This window comes from Sapajus apella, unplaced genomic scaffold (assembly GCF_009761245.1).
Source record: "Sapajus apella isolate SASKATOON/1434 unplaced genomic scaffold, GSC_monkey_1.0 scaffold156, whole genome shotgun sequence".
Lineage (NCBI taxonomy): Eukaryota > Metazoa > Chordata > Mammalia > Primates > Cebidae > Sapajus > Sapajus apella.
In genome coordinates, this window is record NW_022437096.1 from 1,850,498 (window position 1) to 1,871,460 (window position 20,963).

The 20,963-nt window shown below is 54.3% G+C and overlaps 1 protein-coding gene across 5 annotated transcripts in view; it reads right to left on the reverse strand.

Moving 5' to 3' along the window:
• Positions 1-433: 433 nt before the first annotated feature.
• Positions 434-20,963, reverse strand: part of MLC1 (modulator of VRAC current 1) — a 25,283-nt gene continuing 4,753 nt past the window's right edge. For 4 of the 5 annotated variants that reach the window (XM_032266305.1, XM_032266302.1, XM_032266303.1 and 1 more), the window contains exons 4-12: positions 19,956-20,009; positions 19,564-19,665; positions 18,207-18,308; positions 17,579-17,650; positions 14,807-14,923; positions 11,588-11,644; positions 10,167-10,289; positions 4,867-5,031; positions 434-2,512 (exon numbers count right to left, since the gene is read on the reverse strand). In XM_032266305.1, the coding sequence (XP_032122196.1) occupies positions 2,435-2,512; positions 4,867-5,031; positions 10,167-10,289; positions 11,588-11,644; positions 14,807-14,923; positions 17,579-17,650; positions 18,207-18,308; positions 19,564-19,665; positions 19,956-20,009 (870 nt within the window). In that variant the 3' untranslated portion in view covers positions 434-2,434. The remainder of the gene's footprint in view (positions 2,513-4,866; positions 5,032-10,166; positions 10,290-11,587; positions 11,645-14,806; positions 14,924-17,578; positions 17,651-18,206; positions 18,309-19,563; positions 19,666-19,955; positions 20,010-20,963) is intronic. The other variant, XM_032266306.1, reaches the window with a different exon arrangement.

Genomic DNA, 20,963 nt, shown 5'->3' on the forward strand with positions numbered 1-20,963 from the left:
ACGGGGTTTCACCATGTTGACCAGGATGGTCTCCATCTCTTGACCTCGTGATCCACCCGCCTCGGCCTCCCAAAGTGCTGGGATTACAAGCGTGAGCCACCGCGCCCGGCGATTTATTTGGTTTTAAATCAACTTTATTTTGCATTTACCTTCCCAAGATACCCCAAAAGGGAGGTTCTGGCCAGACTCTGAAGGGGCTGGTGGGGGACTGACTGGGGGTGAGTAGCGCTTCCCCTGGCTGGGGTGGTTTCTTTCCAGCTGCCTCCCTCTTACCCTGGGAAAGCCACTGGGCTCCCACCAGCCCTCCAGTACTGGCCTCTAGGGGCTACACAAATCAGCCTGCCTCCACCCGCCCCTCCTGCTGGTCCCTTCCGATGCCTTCAGACCTTGGCTGAGCCGACCCTGCCAAGACCCAACATTGAAGAGCCACAGCCACGTCTACAAGTCAGCGTTTATTGCTCAAGCGTATTAAACAAAAATGTAGGCTGAAAGAGACAGTTCTCTTAAACCCATCTGTCTGGATTTGTTAAGCTCTCTAAGATAAGAAAGTGGAGCCAGTAAAAACTCCCCAGGTGCCTCATTCTGGTTCTGAAACTCTCTGGTCTGCCCCCAACAGCCCGCCCGGTGCTGTCCCTGTGGCTCCCACCCCATTCCCAGGAGCAGACCCCACCTGGCCCCTGGCCTCAGAGCTGACAGAGGCAGGGGTGTCCTGCAGATGGGGTAGGGTCTGCATCGGGTGCCCGTGACAGCGGCCTCTCCTCTCCCACCGTGATGCTTGTTTGGGGCGTGGCCAAGGTGTTTGCCGGCCCCTGACTCTGTCCTTCCGGGCCCAAGTCAGCAGAGAGGGCCTGGCGTGCCTCCTCTCCGAGCAGCTGGGGAGGCATCTGGCCTGCATTCCCCTCGATTGGTTGAAAATAATGATCCCACTTGTCACGAACACCATGAAGGTACCTCGGCAGCCAGAGTCACCTGTTCAGCAGTGAGAGCCCCGGGAGGGTCTACAGGCTGCCCCGTCCAGCTGCATCTCCCGGGCCGCAGAATGCATCTCCAGGCCTTCCCAGCAGCCCATGGGGGACCCGTCAGTATAACCCGCGGCAGTAAAGAGGAAATGTTCACGTCTTCTTGATGCTGCTCTCCTCTCAGACCAGAAGGGAAGAAACAAACCCCTGTGATGTGCGACCTTGTGAAGGAAAACACCTGCTGGAAAGTAATTACCAACCAGCAGCACTGCCAGTTTCACAGCTGCCCCAACTCACTGAGGATCTACTGCCGGGTCAGCTGGGAGGACGCAGGCGCCCACAGGGGGATGAGGAGACGGGAAGGAAACCCACTCCTGGCCCTGGCGCTACTCAAAGTCAGTGCTATTCTCACACCCAGCGGTCCCCGAAGCCTGGCAGGTTAGCAGTGACCACCTGGGCTGTACCCTAAGACCCCAGAACAGCAGAGCTGGAGAAGACCACTGCCCTGGGCCTTATCAGTGAAGATGAATACCAAGCACCTGCTAGGAGGTAGAGGGCCGGGCGAACCTGGGAGGGTTCCTAGGCTCCGGCCTGGTCTGTCCTGCATTTTGAGTAACGGGAGCAAACACAGGAGGGAGGGGCTCAGCGTCCCCTGTCACTGGGGCCAGGGAGACACTCTCCAACCTGATTACAAAGCCTTAGACTCGTCGGCACCCCCAAGAACACTGCCTCTCACAGCAGCGGTCACGTGGCACTCCAAGCTGGGCATGAATGCACCTGGGACAAGGCCAGCCAGTGTGGAGGCGGATCCCGGCATGACTGGGTCTAAGTGGGAAGAGAGGGCGGGTAAGCCGGTGTGGATTTCACCTGGGAGAGTGGAGGCAGCCTGTGTCACTTGGCCCTGGGCTCTGGAGGAGCGGCCCCCGAGGCTCTCCAGCCAGGACAGCAGCGCCCAGCCTTGCTCCCACTGTCCAGGAAGCGCTGCTGGGCAGGCTGAGCCTGGGGCAGGTGCACCTCAAAGGGAAGTGGGTAAGGTCCCACCGGGCTGACTGAGCACCTGGGATAGACCAAGAGTGGAGGGAGGAAGCTGGGTCAGAGTGGGCAGGAGACTCGGAGACCACGGTCGGAGAGTCCACTCCAGCCCAAGCTACAAGAGAGCCGGGCTGGGGTCTGCTCAGGGGGGCTCTCAGAGGCTGAACCAGGGCTCTTCCTCGGCCTGGGAAGCTGCGGCCACGCTCCTGCTATTAGGACATGGGAGCCGTTTGGATCCGACTGATCTGAGGCACAGAATAGCCAACGTTGGCCTATTTTACAATTAAACTACCCTAGGAATTGAAAACCCCACCTGCAGCCTGGTCTGCCCTTGCACAAGGGAAAGGGAGGTGTTAGAGGCAGCAGCTCAGGGCGATTAGGGGCTCTGCATTTCTGCGCTCGGGGCCAGGCTGGGCGCTGCTGCCCAGTTCCCCGTCTGGGGGTCACTGGGCCATTTGCACCACGACGGCTCTCCAGGCCTTCTCCTTGTCAAACTCCTTCAGGGGGCTCCTGGACACCTGCTGCAAGACAGAGACAGGAGAGGCGTTACTTCACAAGGGCCACCTGTGCAGCAGGAAGGCGGACACGCCCCTCAGCCACAGCAGGGAGCAGCAGCGAGCATTCTCTTCAGAAGTTGTTTTTTTTTTTTTTTTTGAGAGACGGAGTTTCGCTGATGTTACCCAGGCTGGAGTGCAATGGCGCGATCTCGGCTCACCGCAACCTCCGCCTCCTGGGTTCAGGCAATTCTCCTGCCTCAGCCTCCTGAGTAGCTGGGATTACAGGCACGCACCACCATGCCCAGCTGATTTTTTGTATTTTTAGTAGAGACAGGGTTTCACCATGTTGACCAGGATGGTCTCGATCTCTTGACCTGGTGATCCACCCGCCTCGGCCTCCCGAAGTGCTGGGATTACAGGCTTGAGCCACCTCGCCCGGCCCAGAAGTTTTTTTTGAATATGAAGGAAGGAGCGGAAATAACCCCAGGGTCTCTAGGTAAAGAGATAAAGGCCTTTACTCCCTCACTGCCCAGGAAACGCCTGTGTCCCGCACACGTGGTCTCTATGGAGCCTGGGGTAGTGCGGCCCTTCATCGGACCCTTGCCCTGGCTCTGAGGGGCTGGGAGGCTGCCCAAGGGTGGGCATGTGCCTGATGGCCGAGGAAGAAGACACTAGAGGCAGAGGTGACCAGATGCCCCCAGGCACAAGGAGGACAGTGCCAGCCTCAGCCACCTACCCTGAGCCCCAGACACTCACCCTGAGCCCCTGCCACCCACCCTGAGCCCCAGCCGCCCACCCTGATCCCCTGCTGCCTATCCTGAGCCCCAGACACTCACCCTGAGCCCCTGCCACCCACCCTGAGCCACAGATACTCAACCTGAGCCCCTGCTGCCTACCCTGAGCCCCAGACACTCACCCTGAGCCCCTGCCGCTCACCCTGAGCCACAGATACCCACCCTGAGCCCCTGGGACCAGCAGTTCTGGGATCTGGGGGGAGCACCTCATTTGTCCAACTCTGGGCCTTGCTGGTTAGGAAAGAAACCCAGACGAGTCTCATTTCAGGCCCAGGGACTGCCATGCCAGCGAGGAGACTGACCACAGCCAGGAAAAATGACAGCAAAGCAGCTGCACCAAGGAGGTAGGTGAAGGGAACAGCAGTGTGGAGGGTGAAGGGTGGGGGCGAAGGGTCGGCTGAGGAATGAGCCAAGGGCAAGAGGGCGTCCGAGGGCATCCTCCGGGACTTAGCAGGCATTGGAAGCTCTGCACCGAGGCTCTGAGGCTGGTGGTGTGCCGAGCACAGGAGGGCAGGGTGTGTGGGGCAGGAGCAGTGGCCGGTCCACCCAGGGTGGCCTGGAAGTGGGCCAGGATCCAGAGCCCACTGAGTGGCTGTCCGGGTGCTTGGGCAGCAAGCTGGCAGTCCTCGAGGTCACTGTACCTGAGGGTCTGTGGGCAGGTTTGCCCGGGAGAGCACCGCCAGGCCCCGTAGCTCAGGGAGAAGACGCTGAGCCTCTGCCTTTCCGGTGTGGGGGCATCAGGACCCGGGGGTAGCGGGACAGTAGGCAGGGCCCAGGGGAACAGCGTTCAGGTGGTGACAGCCAGAAGCTGTTGACACCCCAGCTTTACGGAGCCCCACATGCCAGGCTGGGTGGGCACTGCCTTCCCTACAGAACCGGCATCCCCACCAGAGGCCAGGAAGCTTCAGTGACCTGTGGGAGTCCCCACAAAGTCCTCTCTGTGTCTCTAAGCAAATCTGAAAGCATTAGGTCCGGGACATTTCCCAGGGATGGGTCTGGGTTTACCTAGGCTTGGCGTTTGTTTGTCTTTCTAAAAGGCATTTTATGGCCCAGCGAGGTGGCTCACACCAGTAATCCCAGCGCTGTGGGAGGCCGAGGTTGGCAGACCACCTGAGGTCAGGAGTTCGAGACCAACCTGACCAACATGGCAAAACCCTCTTTCTACTGAAAACACAAAAATTAGCCAGACATGGCGGCACACGCCTGTAATCCCAGCTACTTGGGAGGCTGAGGCAGGAGAATCACTTGAACTTGGAGGCAGAGGTTGCAGTGAGCCAAAATCGTGCCACCGCACAGAGCGAGACTCCGTCTCAAAGGAAAAAAACAGACATTTCTTCAGGGTTTTTCTGGGCTGTTTTTAAAAATACAAAGTGGCATGATGAGTCTTCGAAGGTCATGCTGTGTGGCCCTCACCAGGATAGGTACCCCGCCACAGGCCACTCACCTCCCCGGCAGGTGCTCCTGTCCACTCACCTCCCCAGAGCCCCCCAACCCTGCAGGCCACTCACCTCTCCGGCTGGGCGCTCCTGTGGGTCACTCTGCAACCCCACCCCCCGCCGTGCACCCCCACCACAGGCCACTCACCTCCCCAGCCAGGCGTTCCTGTGGGCAGCTCGGGGTGTCCCAGGACGCGCCCTGCAGCCTTGTGCTGACCTTGAAGAGCACACACTGGATGGCGGTGCCCGTGTTGAGGCCGGCCTGCAGCAGAAGCACCAGCAGCAGCAGCAGCAGGAGCACGTCGTAGGAAGGCTGCAGGCAGGCGGAGGCATGAGCAGGCGGCCTGGCCACCCTCTGGCCCAGGAGACGAGGCCTTCACACAGAGCCGAGCCAGAATCGGAGCCCAGTAACTCAAACCATTGTTATTTCAACAACCTGATAATAATCATTCTAGCCCAATTAATGAGATTGATTCTGCTTTACATTCCATTGGCTTGGGTTCGACAGACAGGAATGCAAATGACCTATGGACAGTTCTGGCTGCTGATGGTCAAGTCACTCCACCCCTCCTGCCCCAACACTGCAAGGCTCAGTCCCAGAGCCAGCAAGACTGTCTTCAGGAGGCAAAGCGCTGTGGCTTCCCGTTCCAGGTCAGCAGGACCCTGAGCAGAGGAGAGAGGGGGCAGCGGTCCCGGGGGGATGGGGACACAGGCCCCAACAGCTTTACCCCTGAGCCCCAGCTGCTGGGAAGGAAGGGGCAGGAGGCAGCCAGGCGAGCTCAGCAGGGAAGAGGATGGAGGGGTCAGAGAGCGACCACAGAGCACCCAAAACCCTCTGTGACCCATGGATAGCTTTCCTGTGTTGGCCCAGGAAGAACAAATGCTAACACACAAAAGAGCCAAACATCTATCTGGAATCACTGCTAGGAAAAATAAGACAAACAGAATGAACAGCTCTTCTCAAGTTAATATAAAACTGTTTTTGGGGGATGGAGTTTTGCTCTTGTTGCCCAGGCTGGAGTGCAGTGGCATGATCTCTGCTCATTGCAAGCTCCACCTCCCGGGTTCAAGCGATTCTCCTGCCTCAGCCTCCCCAGTAGCTGGAATTACAGGCATGCACCACCACGCCCAGCTAATTTTTGCATTTTTAGTGGAGATGGAGTTTCACCATGTTGGCCAGGCTGGTCTCGAACTCCTGACCTGAGGTGAGCCACCTGCTTCGGCCTCTCAAAGTGCTGGGATTACAGGCATGACCCACTGCTCCTGGCCTGGATTTTAAGTCATTATTAGAAAGTCTGGTACTTGTGTTTCCAACCGGAGTTTACCCTGGAGGATGGCAGAGGCATGGGCCCCATGTGGCCTTTGCTCTTTAGTTCTTGAGACATCATCTGTTGCAAAGACCATGCTTTCCTCAGTCTTAAAAAAAAAAAGTCCAGAGCCATTAAGGAAAATACCAATTTAACTATATTTTCAAAAAACTTTCACATAACAAAAATCACAACAAGCAGAATGAGAAACAGCTGCCAGGCTGAGACCACCGTCTGTGTCCTCGATCACAAATGGAGCTGGTCTCCCAGGCACCAGGGTTAGCGGAAAATGGGCAGAAGACATGTGCAGAGTCCACTGAGAAAGCAATGCAGATGCCTTCGTGCTTTCTAAGAGGCCCTCGTCATCACCCACATGGAGACAGATGTGCTCCCACCTCTGTCACCAACCCTCGGCATCACACCCTCGGGGGGGCTGTGGAGAAGTGAGCACCCTCATGCCATTGGCAGGAGGGAAGGTGGAAGGCCTCCATTGAGGAGTTCATTGGGATTTAACAGCCTTATAGCCGCACCTACCCTCTGCCCGGCAGTCTCTCTCCCAGCCGGATATCCTAAAGATTCACTGCACAGATTCAAAAGGAAGCTGCCTGCAGGTTGTTCACAGAGGAGCCATTTAAGTAGCAGACGGTGGGAAATAACTCAGTTTCCATCACTAGGGCCTGGCTGGGTGACTGGGCTACCTATGTGCAAGAGCAATGAAGGGATTCGGAAGAGCTCTGATCTCCTTGGGTATCAAGGAAATGCCAGGATAAATTATTAACTTTAGAAAAACAAGCAAGGGGCTGGCCACAGTGACAGGAGCCTCTCATCCCTGAACTTTGGGAGACCAAGGTGGGCAGATCGCTTGAGCCCAGGAATTTAACACCAGCCTGGGCGACAGAGGGAGACACTGTCTCTGAAAAATACAATAAGTAAATAAGTAATTACAAAGCAAGGTACATGGTTGGGCACAGTGACTCACACCTGTAATCCCAGCACTCTGGGAGGCTGAGGAAGGCGGATCACTTCAAGTCAGGAGTTCGAGACCGGCCTGGCCAACATAGTGAGGCCCTGTCTCTACTAAAAATACAAAAATTAGCCGGGCATGGTGGCGCACACCTGTAATCCAAGCTGCTCCGGAGGCTGAGGCAGGAGAATTAATTGAACCCAGGAGGCAGAGGTTGCAGTGAGCCAAGATTCTGTCACTGCACTCCAGCCTGGGTGACAGAGTGGGACTGTCTTTAAAAAAAAAAAAAAGTGAGGTACAGCATAGTGATTACAGCGTGCAAGCTATTTTGTAAGAAAGGAAAGAAAATAATTGTATGGTTGCCTACAAAGGGAGCAGGTCGGTCAGGGGCGAGACCACAGCTTCTCTGGGCACAGCTTTGATATAGTTTCGCTTTTGAACCACATATTTTATATATTCAAAAAATGCCATTTTAAAAAGAAAAAAAGCACCAAGCCCTAAAGCAGAATACAACCAGAGACCATTAAACATAACTGAACATCAGATCCACAGGACAACCCCACACAAAAAGGGGTCTACTCAGCCAGCATGTGGCCACCCCCTCCGAGCAGAACACACGCTGAAGGTGAAAGGGAGCCCTCGGGCCCACTCAGGAGATGGCCTGGGGTGGTAATCTTGTCTTCGTAATCGTGAACAGTTACATGCATATTGTAAGATAAAATGAAGTAGCAGATATATTACATGTCACAGGAAACAAAAAATTTAGAGTATGTGTGGCGGGGGAAGCAAACATAAGAGTAGTCAAGAAAAAACCCGGGCCGGGCAGGGGGGCCATGCCTGTAACCCCAGCACTGGGAGGCCGAGGCAGGCAGGTCACAAGGTCAGGAGTCCGCGACCAGCCTGACCAACATGGTGAAACCCTGTCTCTACTAAAAATACAAAAATTAGGCTGGGTGCGGTGGCTCACGCCTGTAATTCCAGCACTGTGGGAGGCCGAGGTGGGCAGATCACGAGGTCAGGAGTTGGAAACCAGCCTGGCCAACATGGCAACACCCTATCTCTACTAAAAATACAAAAAAATAATTAGCCAAGTGTGGTGGCACATGCCTGTAATCTCAGCTACTTAGGAGGCTGAGGCAAGGGAATCGCTTGAACCCGGGAGGCGGAGGTTTCAGCCAGCAGAGATTGCACCACTGCACTCCAGCCGGGGAGGCAGAGTGAGACTCCATCTCAAAAAAAAGAGAAAAAGAAAGAAAAAAGCCTAAATGTTAAATTTGAATTGGAAATAACAATATAAATGCATGATCCTTGAAAATACATGTATTTCCCAGCTGTGTCCACGAAAGGAACCATGAAGCAGTGGCACCATGGAAGGACGGAAGACATGGAGTCCCAGATCTTGACCCACATGCCTTTCCCAGCCAAAGGGCCAGAGCCGTTCTGGGGCGAGCGCAGGACGTGGCAGGCCTGTGCCATCTTCAGTCAGCCAGGGAACGTAGTGGCCGTAACAGGAAGACGCCACACTGGAAGAGGCTACCTCTACCCATATCTGGGTCAACCTGAGCATCAAGAGTGACAGTTGCAACACTAAAAATCATGAGAACCCCACGAGTCCTCCGGCTGCTCAGAGGAAAGGAGGGCTGCTGTCTCTGCAGTGAGCCAGCCTGCACGCCAAGGAGGAATGGGAGATCCCATACAACCTTCTCGTCACCCGCCATGTGAAACAAACAGTTCAGGCAAGGCTGCGCCATCCATGCTAGCCCACAGGGCACACAGGTGGTAAAAACAAGGGTCTGTGCAGTGCCGGGGCCTGAGGCCAAGAACCCCTTACACCTGCGGAGGGACCTGAGCTCCCCGGGGCACTCGCAGCTGCTACAGGGCGGGAACAGGGCCACAGGTAGGACCACCTGCCCGACAGTGAGCCTGGACTGCAAAGAGTCAGTGTCACAGGGACAGTGGGCACCATCTGGATGGAAGAGACGGAAGGGACACTGGAGCCAAGGCACAGTATCCACGGCACCCTGCCCTGAAACCTCTGCACGGAAGCATCTTCTGAGGATGCGTCACTTTACGGAAACTGAATGTATACTGGACGTGAAGAGATACCCTGAAATCATTTCAGCCCACTTAGGTGTGACAGTGGCATTGTGGATGTGTAGGAGGCTGTTCTTTAGAAATGCTGAAGTTCTTAAGAGTGAAGGCACTTTGGGAGGCCGATGCAGGTGGATCACGAGGTCAGGAGATCGAGACCATCCTGGCTAACATGGTGAAACCCTATCTCTACTAAAATTACAAAAAATTAGCCGGGTGTGGTGGGGTGCACCCGTAGTCCCAGCTACTCAGAAGGCTGAGGCAGGAGAATCACTTGAAATGGCAGGCAGAGGTTGCAGGTGGAGATTGCAGTGAGCCAAGATAGTGCCACTGCACTCCAGGCTGGACGACAGAGCGAGCCTCGGTCTCAAAAAAAAAAAAAAAAAAAAAAAAAGTGAAGCCTCCTCTGTCAAAGACTAACACTTTCAGATACTTCCAGAAATGGACACACAGGCAGTGACTCTATCCATCCCTGAGGCAGTGACTCCATCCATCCGTCAGGCAGTGAGTCCATCCATCCATCAATCAGGCAGTGATTCCATCCCCCATCAGGACACACATGTTGACCTGAGAAACTGCTTGAGTACCGGTCTCCTAACGATTTGGGTGGCAATACCACTTATATTGGGGGGGAAAAAAACACCAGGTATCTAAGAAATACATCTAGCTACATACGCCTGAGCCTTCTAAGTCCTGCTGGAGATAAGTTCATACTGGGCCAGCTCGAAGTCATGGGACTTTGAATTCTCCTTAAATTCACCCATGAACTCAATGCAGTTTTGATGCAAATCCAAAAAGTGTGTCTCATAAACTCAAGACAGGTTCTAAAATGAGCTCAGGGGACATAGAGGGTCCCAGGTCCCTGTGAAGCAGGCGGTGGCCTCAGATCCAGGGCAGAATCGAGGCCCAGAGGCCGTGGGGCCAGGCTGGCGGCAGGAACGACATCTCCACTACCGGGGAACAGCAGAGGAGGCCCCGCCCGGAGCTGCCCCTGAAGCTGTCGCTCCCGGAGTCCTTCGCAAAGCCAGCAAGGGCCAGGCCAGGGCACCGCATGTGTAGAGGGCTCTGAAATAAAATACAACTCACTTTTATGGCTGGCGGGTAATCTTTAAACATCTCCACGATTCTCATGACGCTGAACGACAGATATCCGGAGGCTGTGAACAGCAGCGGAGATGTGAGGCTGCTTATGGCAATCAGCACCTCCACCTGGAAAAGGAGCGCACAGGGGGTGTGGCCAGGACTCAGTGGGGCGTGGCCGGAGCCTGGGAGCCCAGGACAGGCGGGAGTGGACAGGGCTGGGGGGGCGTGGCCTGAGCGTGGGAGCCCAGGACAGGGGCGTGGCCAGGAGCCTGGGAGCCCAGGGCATGAGGCGTGGCCAGGGCTGAGGGGGGCGTGGCCGGGCACTTCCTGGCTTAGTTCCAAGCTGATTCCCTGCGTGGCTCTCTCTGAAGCCTCTGCCTTTTCTTCTTTCTTTTCTCTTTCTTTTATTTGAGACGGAATTTCGCTCTTGTTGTCCAGGCTGGAGTGTAATGGCACGATCTTGGCTTACTGCAACCTCTGCCTCCCGGGTTCAAGCAATTCTCCTGCCTCAGCCTCCCAAGTAGCTGAGATTACAGGCGTGAGCCACTGCATCCGGCCTGCCTTTTCATTCAAAGCAAAATGCCACGAGTTTTAAAATATTTACCATCCAGGCGCAGTGGCTTATGCCTGTAATCCAACCACCTGGGGAGGCCAAGGCAGGTGGATCACCTGAGGTCAGGAGTTCAAGACCAGCCTAGCCAACATGGTGAAACTCCATCTCTACTAAAAATACAAAAACTAGCCAGGCGTGGTGGTGCATGCCTGTAGTCCCAGCTACTTGGGAGGCTGAGGCAAGAGAATCGCTTGAACCTGGGAAGCGGAGGTTGCAATGAGCCAAGATCCCATCACTGCACTCCAGCCTGGGCATCAGAGCAAGACTCTATCTCAAACAAAACCAAGAAACAAAAAACTTTTACCTACAATTCTCCACTCTTGAAAAAGTAGCCCTTCCGCATGGGTCACCTCCTTCACTGCTCTAAGGTCTGTCCTTTTAACACATCCCAAACTTTTCTGTTCGACCCATCAAGTCTCAGAAATAGCCTTCACTCATGCCAAGTGCAGCAGTAACCTTGCAGAGCACTCAGGCCCCACATTTTGGCAGCAGTCATTAACAATGGGCCAGCCTGAGTAGGCACAGATGACGCTCAGGCACCGGTCTCCCTCTGTGGCTTGGGCACAGAGACCGCTCCCAGTGTCTACACTGCCTTGCTCACATTGGCCTGTCCCTGGGAACAGTCCCCCCTGGGCTGGAGGTGGCAGCCTATGTCCCCTACAGCCCCTGCCCTCCTCAGCCCACAGGTCCTGCACAGCTAGGTCACTTCGGTCTCAGGCTGGAGCCTGGTTGCATGGCCCCAAGGGAGGGCTGGGCCAGGCCCTGGCCCCACTCAGTGGGTCTCTGGCACTCGGGTTAGGACTTCACCTACCAGACACTTGCTAGGACACTCTGCTGTCACATGACTGGCAATGGCACTTGGAAAGCACTAAAAGAAAAGAAAAAGGAAAGATTTTGGAGGAAATAGTCCAAGAAGTCAAATTCCAAGCATGTGCTCTCCCACAAGTTACCTCTCCATCTAGGCTGCCTGGCTGGTGCAGAGCTCGGGGGGTCGGTCCCCAAGGGCACAGCTGGGGCAGGGATGGGTCCACAGGGAAGCAGGGGTGGCCTCTCAGAGGTTTTGTGTGCTCTTTGTTCCTCAACCATTGGTTTAAAAATTTAAGCCTCTAAAAAAGCTGCAAGAGCAGTGCAGTAGGTGTCTGAGGGCCCCAAAGTCACCAATCCTTGACACTCACATCTGTGCTCTCTCCAGCCCTCCCAGACTGCCTGACACCTGAACACCTGAGTGTGCTGGCTGAACTCGGGCACACGCCCAAAGCAGCACCACGCCCGAGAGACTGCACATGGGTCTGATACCATCCATGCCCAGATTCTTCCGATTGTCCTCATCATGTTCTTTTACTTTTCATTCTTTATTTTATTTTATTTTTTTTGAGATGGAGTCTTGCTCATCATCCAGGCTGGTGTGCAGTGGCGCAATCTTGGCTCACTGCAACCTCTACCTCCTAGGTTCAAGCCTCACGAGTAGCTGGGATTACAGGTGTCTGCCACCACTCCCAGCTAATTTTTGTATTTTTAATAGAAACAGGGTTTCACCTTGTTGGCCAGGCTGGTCTCGAACTCCTGACCTCAGGTGATCCGCCTGCCTCGGCCTCCCAAAGTGCTGGGATTACAGGCTTGAGCCACCATGCCCAGACCTGACTGTGTTCTTTCTGTAGCTATTTGTTTGTTTGTTCCTGATCCAGGAATCAGTCAGCCATCGCGCTCAGAGTCTCCCTGTAGGTCTCTGTTAATCCTGGAGTCCCTTAGCCTCTGTCACCTCCATTACCTGGACACTTCTGGGGAGTGCAGCCCATCAGCTGCAGTCAGGCCTCATGTGGGATAGGATTTCTTCACTATGAGCCCTGGGGAGCCATGGAGGAGACTCTGCAGTGCCCCAGGGTGTGGACTGCCCCTTCCTGGTTCCTCTGTTGAATGGGTACCTCTTGCTTTTTATAAGCAAGAAATGCCCTTTTCGCACTTATTGTGAGGAGCCTGCTTTAGTTCTACACAATGTGGGCAGAGGGAAGTGCGGAGGGAGGACGGATCCTCTCCATGCTCTTCATCCCCCTGAAGGTGGGAGCTGCATCAGCCAGGAGCTCCAGTGAGAGGCAGAGCAGGACAGAGACGGGCTCCAAGCAGCACCTGATGGGCATGGGGTGGAGAGAGCAGAGTGGCCCCTGGAGCAGGATGGGTCTGCAGGACGGGAGGGGCCATGTGGTGAGGGCTGACTGCAGGGACAGGGAAGGGCACAGGGCGAGTGCCTTCATTCTCAACTTTTCGGAGGCATTTGGTCTCTGTCCTTCCTCAGCTTCAGGATGTAACCCCTGCGTTTCAGAACCCGGGATTGGGTGTAATTCCTGCATTTCAGAGCCCAGGGTTTGATGTGCACACCGGCAGGCATCATTCTCTCTGTAACAGACCTGCCTGGGTGGGCACTCACGTGAGTTCTCTGTCTCAGTAGCCAGCCCTGGTCCTGCCCCTTCTGGGGATGTGGCTCCATCCCAGCTAGGCCCTGCCTGGGTCTCTTTCCCGCTCTGAGTCCTCTGTGGTTCACTAGGTTGGGCACTGGTGCCCAGGGGACATTGCTCTGAGCCCACTCGCCCCCACAGGGAGCTGAGCCACAGCTGCTGCCAATGAGATGTGTCCACCCCAGCCATACGGCTCCCAGGCAGGTGTGGGCCTTCTCGGCAGCTTCAGGAAGAGCCCCCTACTGCCTGGGAGGAGCCCGTAGCTGAAGCCGCGTGCTCACCATGCCCACTCATGTATATAAGAGAAAGGGGCAAAATGTGGAAGCCCACTTGGCACGGGACAAACCAGGGGCTGGCCGTCAACACCAGTGTGCAGGCCACTACTCAGCAAGTTGCCGAGGACTGCACAGGGTCTGTGTCTGGAAGCAGGTGGGCGGTGGCTCTGGGGTGTGACACAGGCCGGAGGGGATCTGGGGTATGGAGGGCTTGCTGTAGACTCATTGTTCTGAGGGAACACACCTGTAACCCCAGCACTTTGGGAGGCTGAAGCGGGCAGATCGCTTGAGGTCAGGAGTTCAAGACCAGCCTGACCAACAAGGCAAAACACTGTCTCTACTAAATATACAAAAAAATTAGCAGGGCATGGTGGTCCATGCCTGTAATCCCAGCTACTTAGGAGTCTGAGGCAGGAGAATTGCTTGAACCTGGGGGGCAGAGGTTGTAGTGAGGTGAGATCACGCCACTTCACTCCAGCCTGGGCAACAGAGTGAGATTCCATCTCAAAATAAATAAATAAATACACACAATAAAATAAATAAAACAGTGCCCATGTATTGTACATGCAGCATGTGCCAGGTGACATGTGACACATCTGCTATGGTAACATTTAATGTAAAGCAATAATAGAAACATGCTGCATTGCATAAAACACATGCTGTAATATAAATGCATTATATATTGGAAGATTATGTAGAATAGGTTGGGCGTGGTGGCTCACGCCTATAATCCCAGCACTTTGGGAAGCTGAGGAGGGTGGATCACAAGGTTAAGAGTTCAAGACCAGCCTGGCCAACATGGTTAAACCCCGTCTCTACTAAAAATACAAGAAAAAAAAATTAGCCAGGTGTGGTGGTGTGCGCCTGTAGTCCCAGCTACTCAGGAGGCTGAGGCAGGAGAATTGCATGAAGCCGGGAGGCGGAGGTTGCAGTGAGCCGAGATCACAACACTGCATTCAGGCCTGGTCGACAGAGCAAGACTCCATTTCAAAGAAAAGAAAAGAAAATTAAAACAATAATAAACATTTATGGCCCCTATTCACATGTTACAAAAATTAGAATAATAAAAATAATTGGTTTTTCAGGAAAAATAATATAAAATAATCATACAAACTGATATAAAAGCAGTTAATACTTCGACTCCTCTAATCCTTAACTCCCCAGTTCTTCTGGACTGGGGCCGGTGAGGACCCTCCTCGGTGCCTCCTTGTCTGAGTGCACCAAGACTGAGCTCAGGGCCCAGCCACGTGGGATCTGAATGGCATGGCCCAGAGCAGTGGCGGGCCAGCCAGAGGCCGTACTCACCGCCACTAGGATCCAAAAGAATGTCACCGAGAGGTGTGGGCCGGAGACCGAGTCGTCCACGTTCAGAGCAATGATCCCCCCGAGGACAGCAGAGACGCCTGCGATCACCTCGACCACCTGGACGGGACGGGCAGCATCGGTTCACTGGGGCCGCCCAGAGGAAGTGGAGATGCCCCCAGATCCCCAGAACGCAGACCCAGACCCTGCAGACACAGACCGCAGGAGCAGGGTGCGGTGGGCTGGCTCCGGATCTAACGGTGGAGGAGCCCACCTGGATGGACCCCCAGCCTCACCTGGCCCAGCCCACTTCTGCCCTCAGCTGCAGCTTTTCACGTCCCATGCTTCCCGGAGTAAAACAGTCGAAGGGGTGTTTACCCCACAGCTGCTTTTGTCTACAGAAACTTAGGGTATTGACCTGACAGTGGTGAGGGCAGAAAAACAAGACCCTCAGACCCCCTTCCCTGTCCCCACAGTGAGACACTGGACCATGTGCAGGCTCAGGAAAACAGGGCTGGGCAGGGGCAGCTTCCCACAGGACACGCCACCAGTGCCATGTGCCACATTGGAAATCACCACCCCTTTCCGTGGCGACCATCCACCCACCTGGATGTTACCACTCCTCTTCCAGAAATTTCTGCATAATCTGTCCCTTAATTAGCACATACTTACAAGTGCGTATAAATAGGAGGCAGTGTCGTCTCTGAGCTGCTGCTCGGGGCACACTGCCCATAGGGGAGCCCTGCCCGTGGAAGAGCTCTGCCCGTGGAGGAGCCCCGCCCGTGGAGGAGCTCTGTCTGTGGAGGAGCCCCGCCCGTGGGGGAGCCCCACCTGTGGGGAACCCCTGCCCTTGGGGAAGCCCTACCTGTGGGGAACCCCTGCCCTTGGGGAAGCCCTGCCCATCAGGGATCCCTGCCCATGTGGGCGCACTGCCCATGGAGGAACCCTGCTCTGCCAGGAGCAGCACCTCTGTTGCCACTGCAATACAAGCTGCCGTCTGTCACCACCAGCTCACCCCTGAATTCTTTCCTGGAGGAAGCCAAGAACCCTCCTGGCCTAAGCCCTGGCTGTGGGCTCATCCGCCCTGCACCATCAGGGCTGCAACCAGCACCGCCAGACCCAGGTAGGGCTTGGAAAGAAACAAATGCCCAAAAACCTGCTCCCATGAAAAATAGCTGTGAGACTCAGACACAGAGCTGTGACCGGCAGGAAAGCCAGGCATGAGGAGGCCTGGCCAGCAGGTGTGTGGGGGCCAGAGGGGACCTGGGAATGAGGGGGCCCAGCCAGCAGGTGCGTGGGGGCCAGAGGCGACCTGGGCAGTCCCTAAAAATACAGGCCTCACATCCGGAAGGCACAAAACTCCAGATGAACAAATAAAGTTGAATTCCTAGCCAGGCATGGCAGCTCACGCCTGTAATCTCAACACTTTGGGAAGCTGAGGTGGACAGATCAAGAGCTCAGGAGTTTGAGACCAGCCTGGCCAATAAGGTGAAACCCTGCCTCTACTAAACATACAAAAATTAGCCCAGTGTGGTGACACATGCCTGTCATCCCAGCTACTTGGGAGGCTGAGACAGGACAATCACTTGAACTCGGGAGACACGCCTGTAATCCTGGGAGGTGGAGGTTGCAGTGAGCTGAGATCACACCACTGCACTCCACCCTGGGTGACAGAGCAAGACTGTATCTCAAAAAAAAGAAGCAGCAGCAGCAGAACGGAAATGGACCCCAAGGGAGGATGAGATGCTAAATAAGAGGAGGCAGGGGCGCTGGGAAACGAACACGGAGCAAGTCAAGCACACAGGGGGCCATCCCATTGTTGGAGGAAAAAATCGAAATGTCACTAAATCTCACAGGCTAGACAACAAGGCCAAGGTGGGAGCAAGTGGGACAGACACCGTGTGACGCGTTTATCAAGGAGCGTGTTACAAGACGAAGGACAACTGCTGAAGGAAGGACAGAGCCTCAAGCAATTCAAAAGAAGACGGGGAAGTGGGGGCGGAGGGGAAGGCATAGGGAAAACAGAAAACTAAAGAGGTGGTGAAAATAAATACACAGTTATCAGTAACAACTCTCAAAGGAAATGGGCTACATTCAAAAGGCTAGGGAGAGGGAGTGACATAAGAAAGAACAAAATACAGTTACGGGCTGTTTGTGAGAACTGTGCCAAAGTACAAAGCAAGGAAAGTTGAAAGGAAGAAGGAGAAAGAGGCCGGGCCTGGCGGTTCACACCTGTGATCCCAGCACTTTGGAAGGTCTGGGTGGGTGGATCACTTGAGGTCAGGAGTTCAAGACCAGCCTGGCCAACACGGTGAAACCCCATCTGTACTAAAAACACAAAAATTAGCCAGGTGTGGTGGTGGGCACCTGTAATTCTAGCTACTTGAGAGACTGAGGCAGGGAATCGCTTGAACCCAGGAGGCGGAGGGGGCAGTGAGCCGAGATCGCGCTGCTGCACCCCAGCCCAGCTGACGGAGTGAGACTCCATCTCAAAAAACAAAAAGAATTCCTCGGGGACAGCAATATGGACACACCTACAGCGATCACAAACTCCCCCCTAAATATTGCGGAACATCAGCACCTTTCATGATAAGGTACGTAGTTACTAACGATACTAACAAAAGACTAGAGTCTCCGCAGATGAGGCTCATGTGGTTGTGCACGGTCTACGCAGCCAACTCAGCCATCTCGGAATAGAACTGTAACGTTTAATCTGGCCTCAGCCACTCCCAACAAAGTAAGAAGGAAGAGAAAGAAAACGGAAGTTTTTCTTACTGAGTAAGATTTGAGGACCCGAGCGGGAAACGGCACTTCTTCCAAAATGTTGGTGCTGTCAGCCATGGAGACCTAGGAAGACACATAACCGTCACCCGCGGCGCACAGGCATGGGGACTTGGCACTGCTGCTGGCATCCGGCCGCCAGGGGCCATGGGCCAGCTCAGCCTGCGGTGTAGACACAAGACCACCTCGGAGTCACCCGTGGACCTTTGGGCTCTAGGAAACACTCACACACATTGTCCTTGCATATGGAAATGCGTTCATAGGTATTTGCACAATCCCCGTTGACAGGTATTTTTAGCAGATGTGGTGTCTCCTGGTGATACCCCTCAGGACAAGCACCTGACCGAGTCAGGTTTAGGGGGACGGGGAGGGGGAGGGGGCAGCATCCGTCCTCACCTCCCTGCGTCCAGTGACCACCAACCCCTCACCCTGCTCCAGACCCCTTCCTGGCCCTGGTCTCTCAGACCCAGAAGAGCAGGGTCTCATGGGACCGCCTCGGAGCAGCTCAGATCAGCCCTCCGAGGGTGATGCTGAGACCACCCCGCAGGTGGGGACGCAACTGGCACATGCTGGGACGATGCCACTGCATCCCCTGCCCTTCAGGGTCAGAAGCTGCACCCACCTTCTTCTTCTTGCAGTACTCCTCGCTGGACCGTGCGGAGATGATCACCGTGGCCGCCATGAGCAGCTCCAGCAGGAGCAGCAGGATGAGGTTGAAGTTGATCTGGGGAGGGGACACGCTTCAGCACCCGGCCGCCTAGCTCATGCGACCTCACCTCGGCGTGCACAGGACCACGTCACAGCCAGGCTGCGCAGGGCTCTCGGCCACCGCGGGCCCCACGTTTCCTGTCCGGGGCCGGCTGGGAGGTGCTCTGGGCCACACGCTGTCTCTGTCTCACATGGGTTTTTTGGGTCTTTTGGTTTTTAAAACTACTCTGAGTTCAAAGGCTGTACATAAACAGGCCAGGGCTGGATTTGGCCTTGGGCTGTGGTCTACGGATCCCAAGCTAAACGTCCCTTGTTCCCACAAAAGCCTGCACAGGAATGTTTATAGCAGCTTCATGCATGATCATCAAACACTGAAAACAGAGTTTTTTGTAGGGTAATGAAGTCACTGTGGGCCCTGACTCTACTGGTAGTGACGTGAATTTACACGTGTGTTAATAGTCATAGAACCACACATTTTAAAAAGTCAATATAGCTGTCTGACATTTTTTTTTTTTTTGAGACGGAGTTTCGCTCTTGTTGCCCAGGCTGGAGTACAATGCTGTGATATTGACTGACTGCAACCTCTGCCTCCCGGGTTCAAGCAATTCTCCTGCCTCGGCCTCCCAAGTAGCTGGGATGACAGGCATATACCACCACGACCAGCTAATTTTGTATTTTTAGTAGAGACGAGGTTTCTCCACGTTGGTCAGGCTGGTCTCAAAATCCTGACCTCAGGTGATCTGCCCACTTTGGCGTCCCAAAGTGCTGAGATTATAGGTGTGAGCCACTGCGCCCAGCCAAGATTTTTCTCTTTTGGCATCATAATTTAAATGACATTTTCTCTCTTTTTTTATTTTTTGTTTGTTTGTTTGTTTTTGAGACAGCGTCTTGCTCTGTCTTCCAGGCTGGAGTGCATTGGTGCGATCTTGGCTCCCTAAACCTCCTCCCGCATTTTCCCATTTTTATTTAGAGATACATGAAGCAACTGTCTTACAATCTGCATCACAGATTGGATGAAACGTGGCACTATGTTACCGTCAATTTTTAAGGACCATTGCAAAAGACATTGTTTACCAGCAGAATCACAAGGCTCAGTAAAGACGATTCTTTTTTTTAGAAGCATAAATAAAATTCTCAACATTTGTCAGACTCAAGAGCTATGAATAACATTTGCCACCTATTTCCAACTCAACAAGCGATATTTACTGACACCATGGATTGGGGTGTGGAGCTGTGCGTGTCAGGTCAGCAGGAAGCTCACGTGAACTCACGTTTATTGCGGATGGGTTCAGGACTAGTTTGCATCCAAACCAAATTAAACACGTCGTGGTCACAGCAAATGTGGAAACAAACAATATCTGAAAGTTGGGAATCTGGAAAACAAGGCAGGAGGGGTTTTCCTTCTTTGAATAAAGAAAGAAAGAAAAGCAACCGAAAACCACACTTCAGGCCATTAACTAAAAATCATAATGGTTGGGCCACAGTGGTGGGGAACCCGGAGTGCTCAGCCCTGTCTCCTCTCCGTGCGGCAAAGGCTGGGCAGGGCAGGAGCTCCACCGTCGGCCGTGCGTGCACGCGCACACACACAGGCACACGTGGGTACCCTGTCTGTCGGCCCCGCCGGCTTTCTTCCCGGCAGAGGCCGGGCGTGGGCTGGACTCACCACGTTGGCGTTCCTCCTGGAGACAGTGAAGCTCACAATTGCCGAGGGGATACACTGGAAAGAAAGTGGAACCCAGTGAGCCCGCGAAATACCCTCACACTTGCGCTTCCAGAAGGATTCGAATCATATTCACAAAACCATGTTGCCAGTCCACGCAACACAGTGGGTTGACTTGACTAGAAGACCCCCAGGTACTTCTTAGATTTAATTTTTGGTTGAGATGGGGTCTCACTCTGTTGCCCAGGCTGCTCTGGAACTTGGGACTCAAGCGAACCATTCACCTCAACTCCCAGAGCCCCGGGAGGAGTCAAACTCAAGATTACAGGCCTGAGCCACTGCACCCAACCCCCAGGTACTTCCAAATAATTCATTCTGAAAGAAATGTTTATTTTTCTGATGTGCTAAAAGATATTTTTTAATGAAGGCTCTTCTAGCTGGAGAAGATTGGAAGTCCAGAACATAACTCACAAAGGCCCAAAACCTGGTCTTTGCTGAAAATTACCCAAAAAGGAAAAAGTATCGGCCAGGAGCGGTGGCTCACACCTCCAGTCACAACTACTCAGGAGGCTGGGCCGGAAGGGTCTCTTGAGCCCAAGAGTTTGACACTGCAGTGAGCTGTGACTACACCCTGCACTCCAGCCTCAGGGGTAGGGCAAGAACTTTTCTCAAAAAAAAGGAAGAAAGAGGAGGCCGGTCTGAGGTGGATGGATCACGAGGTCAGGAGTCCAAGACCAGCCTGGCTAACACAGTGAAGCTGGGTGTGGTGGTGCGTGCCTGTAATCCCAGCTACTCGGGAGGCTGAAGCAGGAGAATCGCGTGAACCTGGGAGGCGGAGGTTGCAGTGAGCCAAGACTGCACCATTGCACTCCAACCTGGTCGACAGAGCGAGACTGTCTCAAAAGAAGGAAGGAAAAAAAGAAAGAAGAAAGAAAGAAAGAGAGGGAGAGAGAAAGGAAGGAAGGAAGGAAGGAAGGAAGGAAGGAAGGAAGGAAGGAAGGAAGGAAGGAA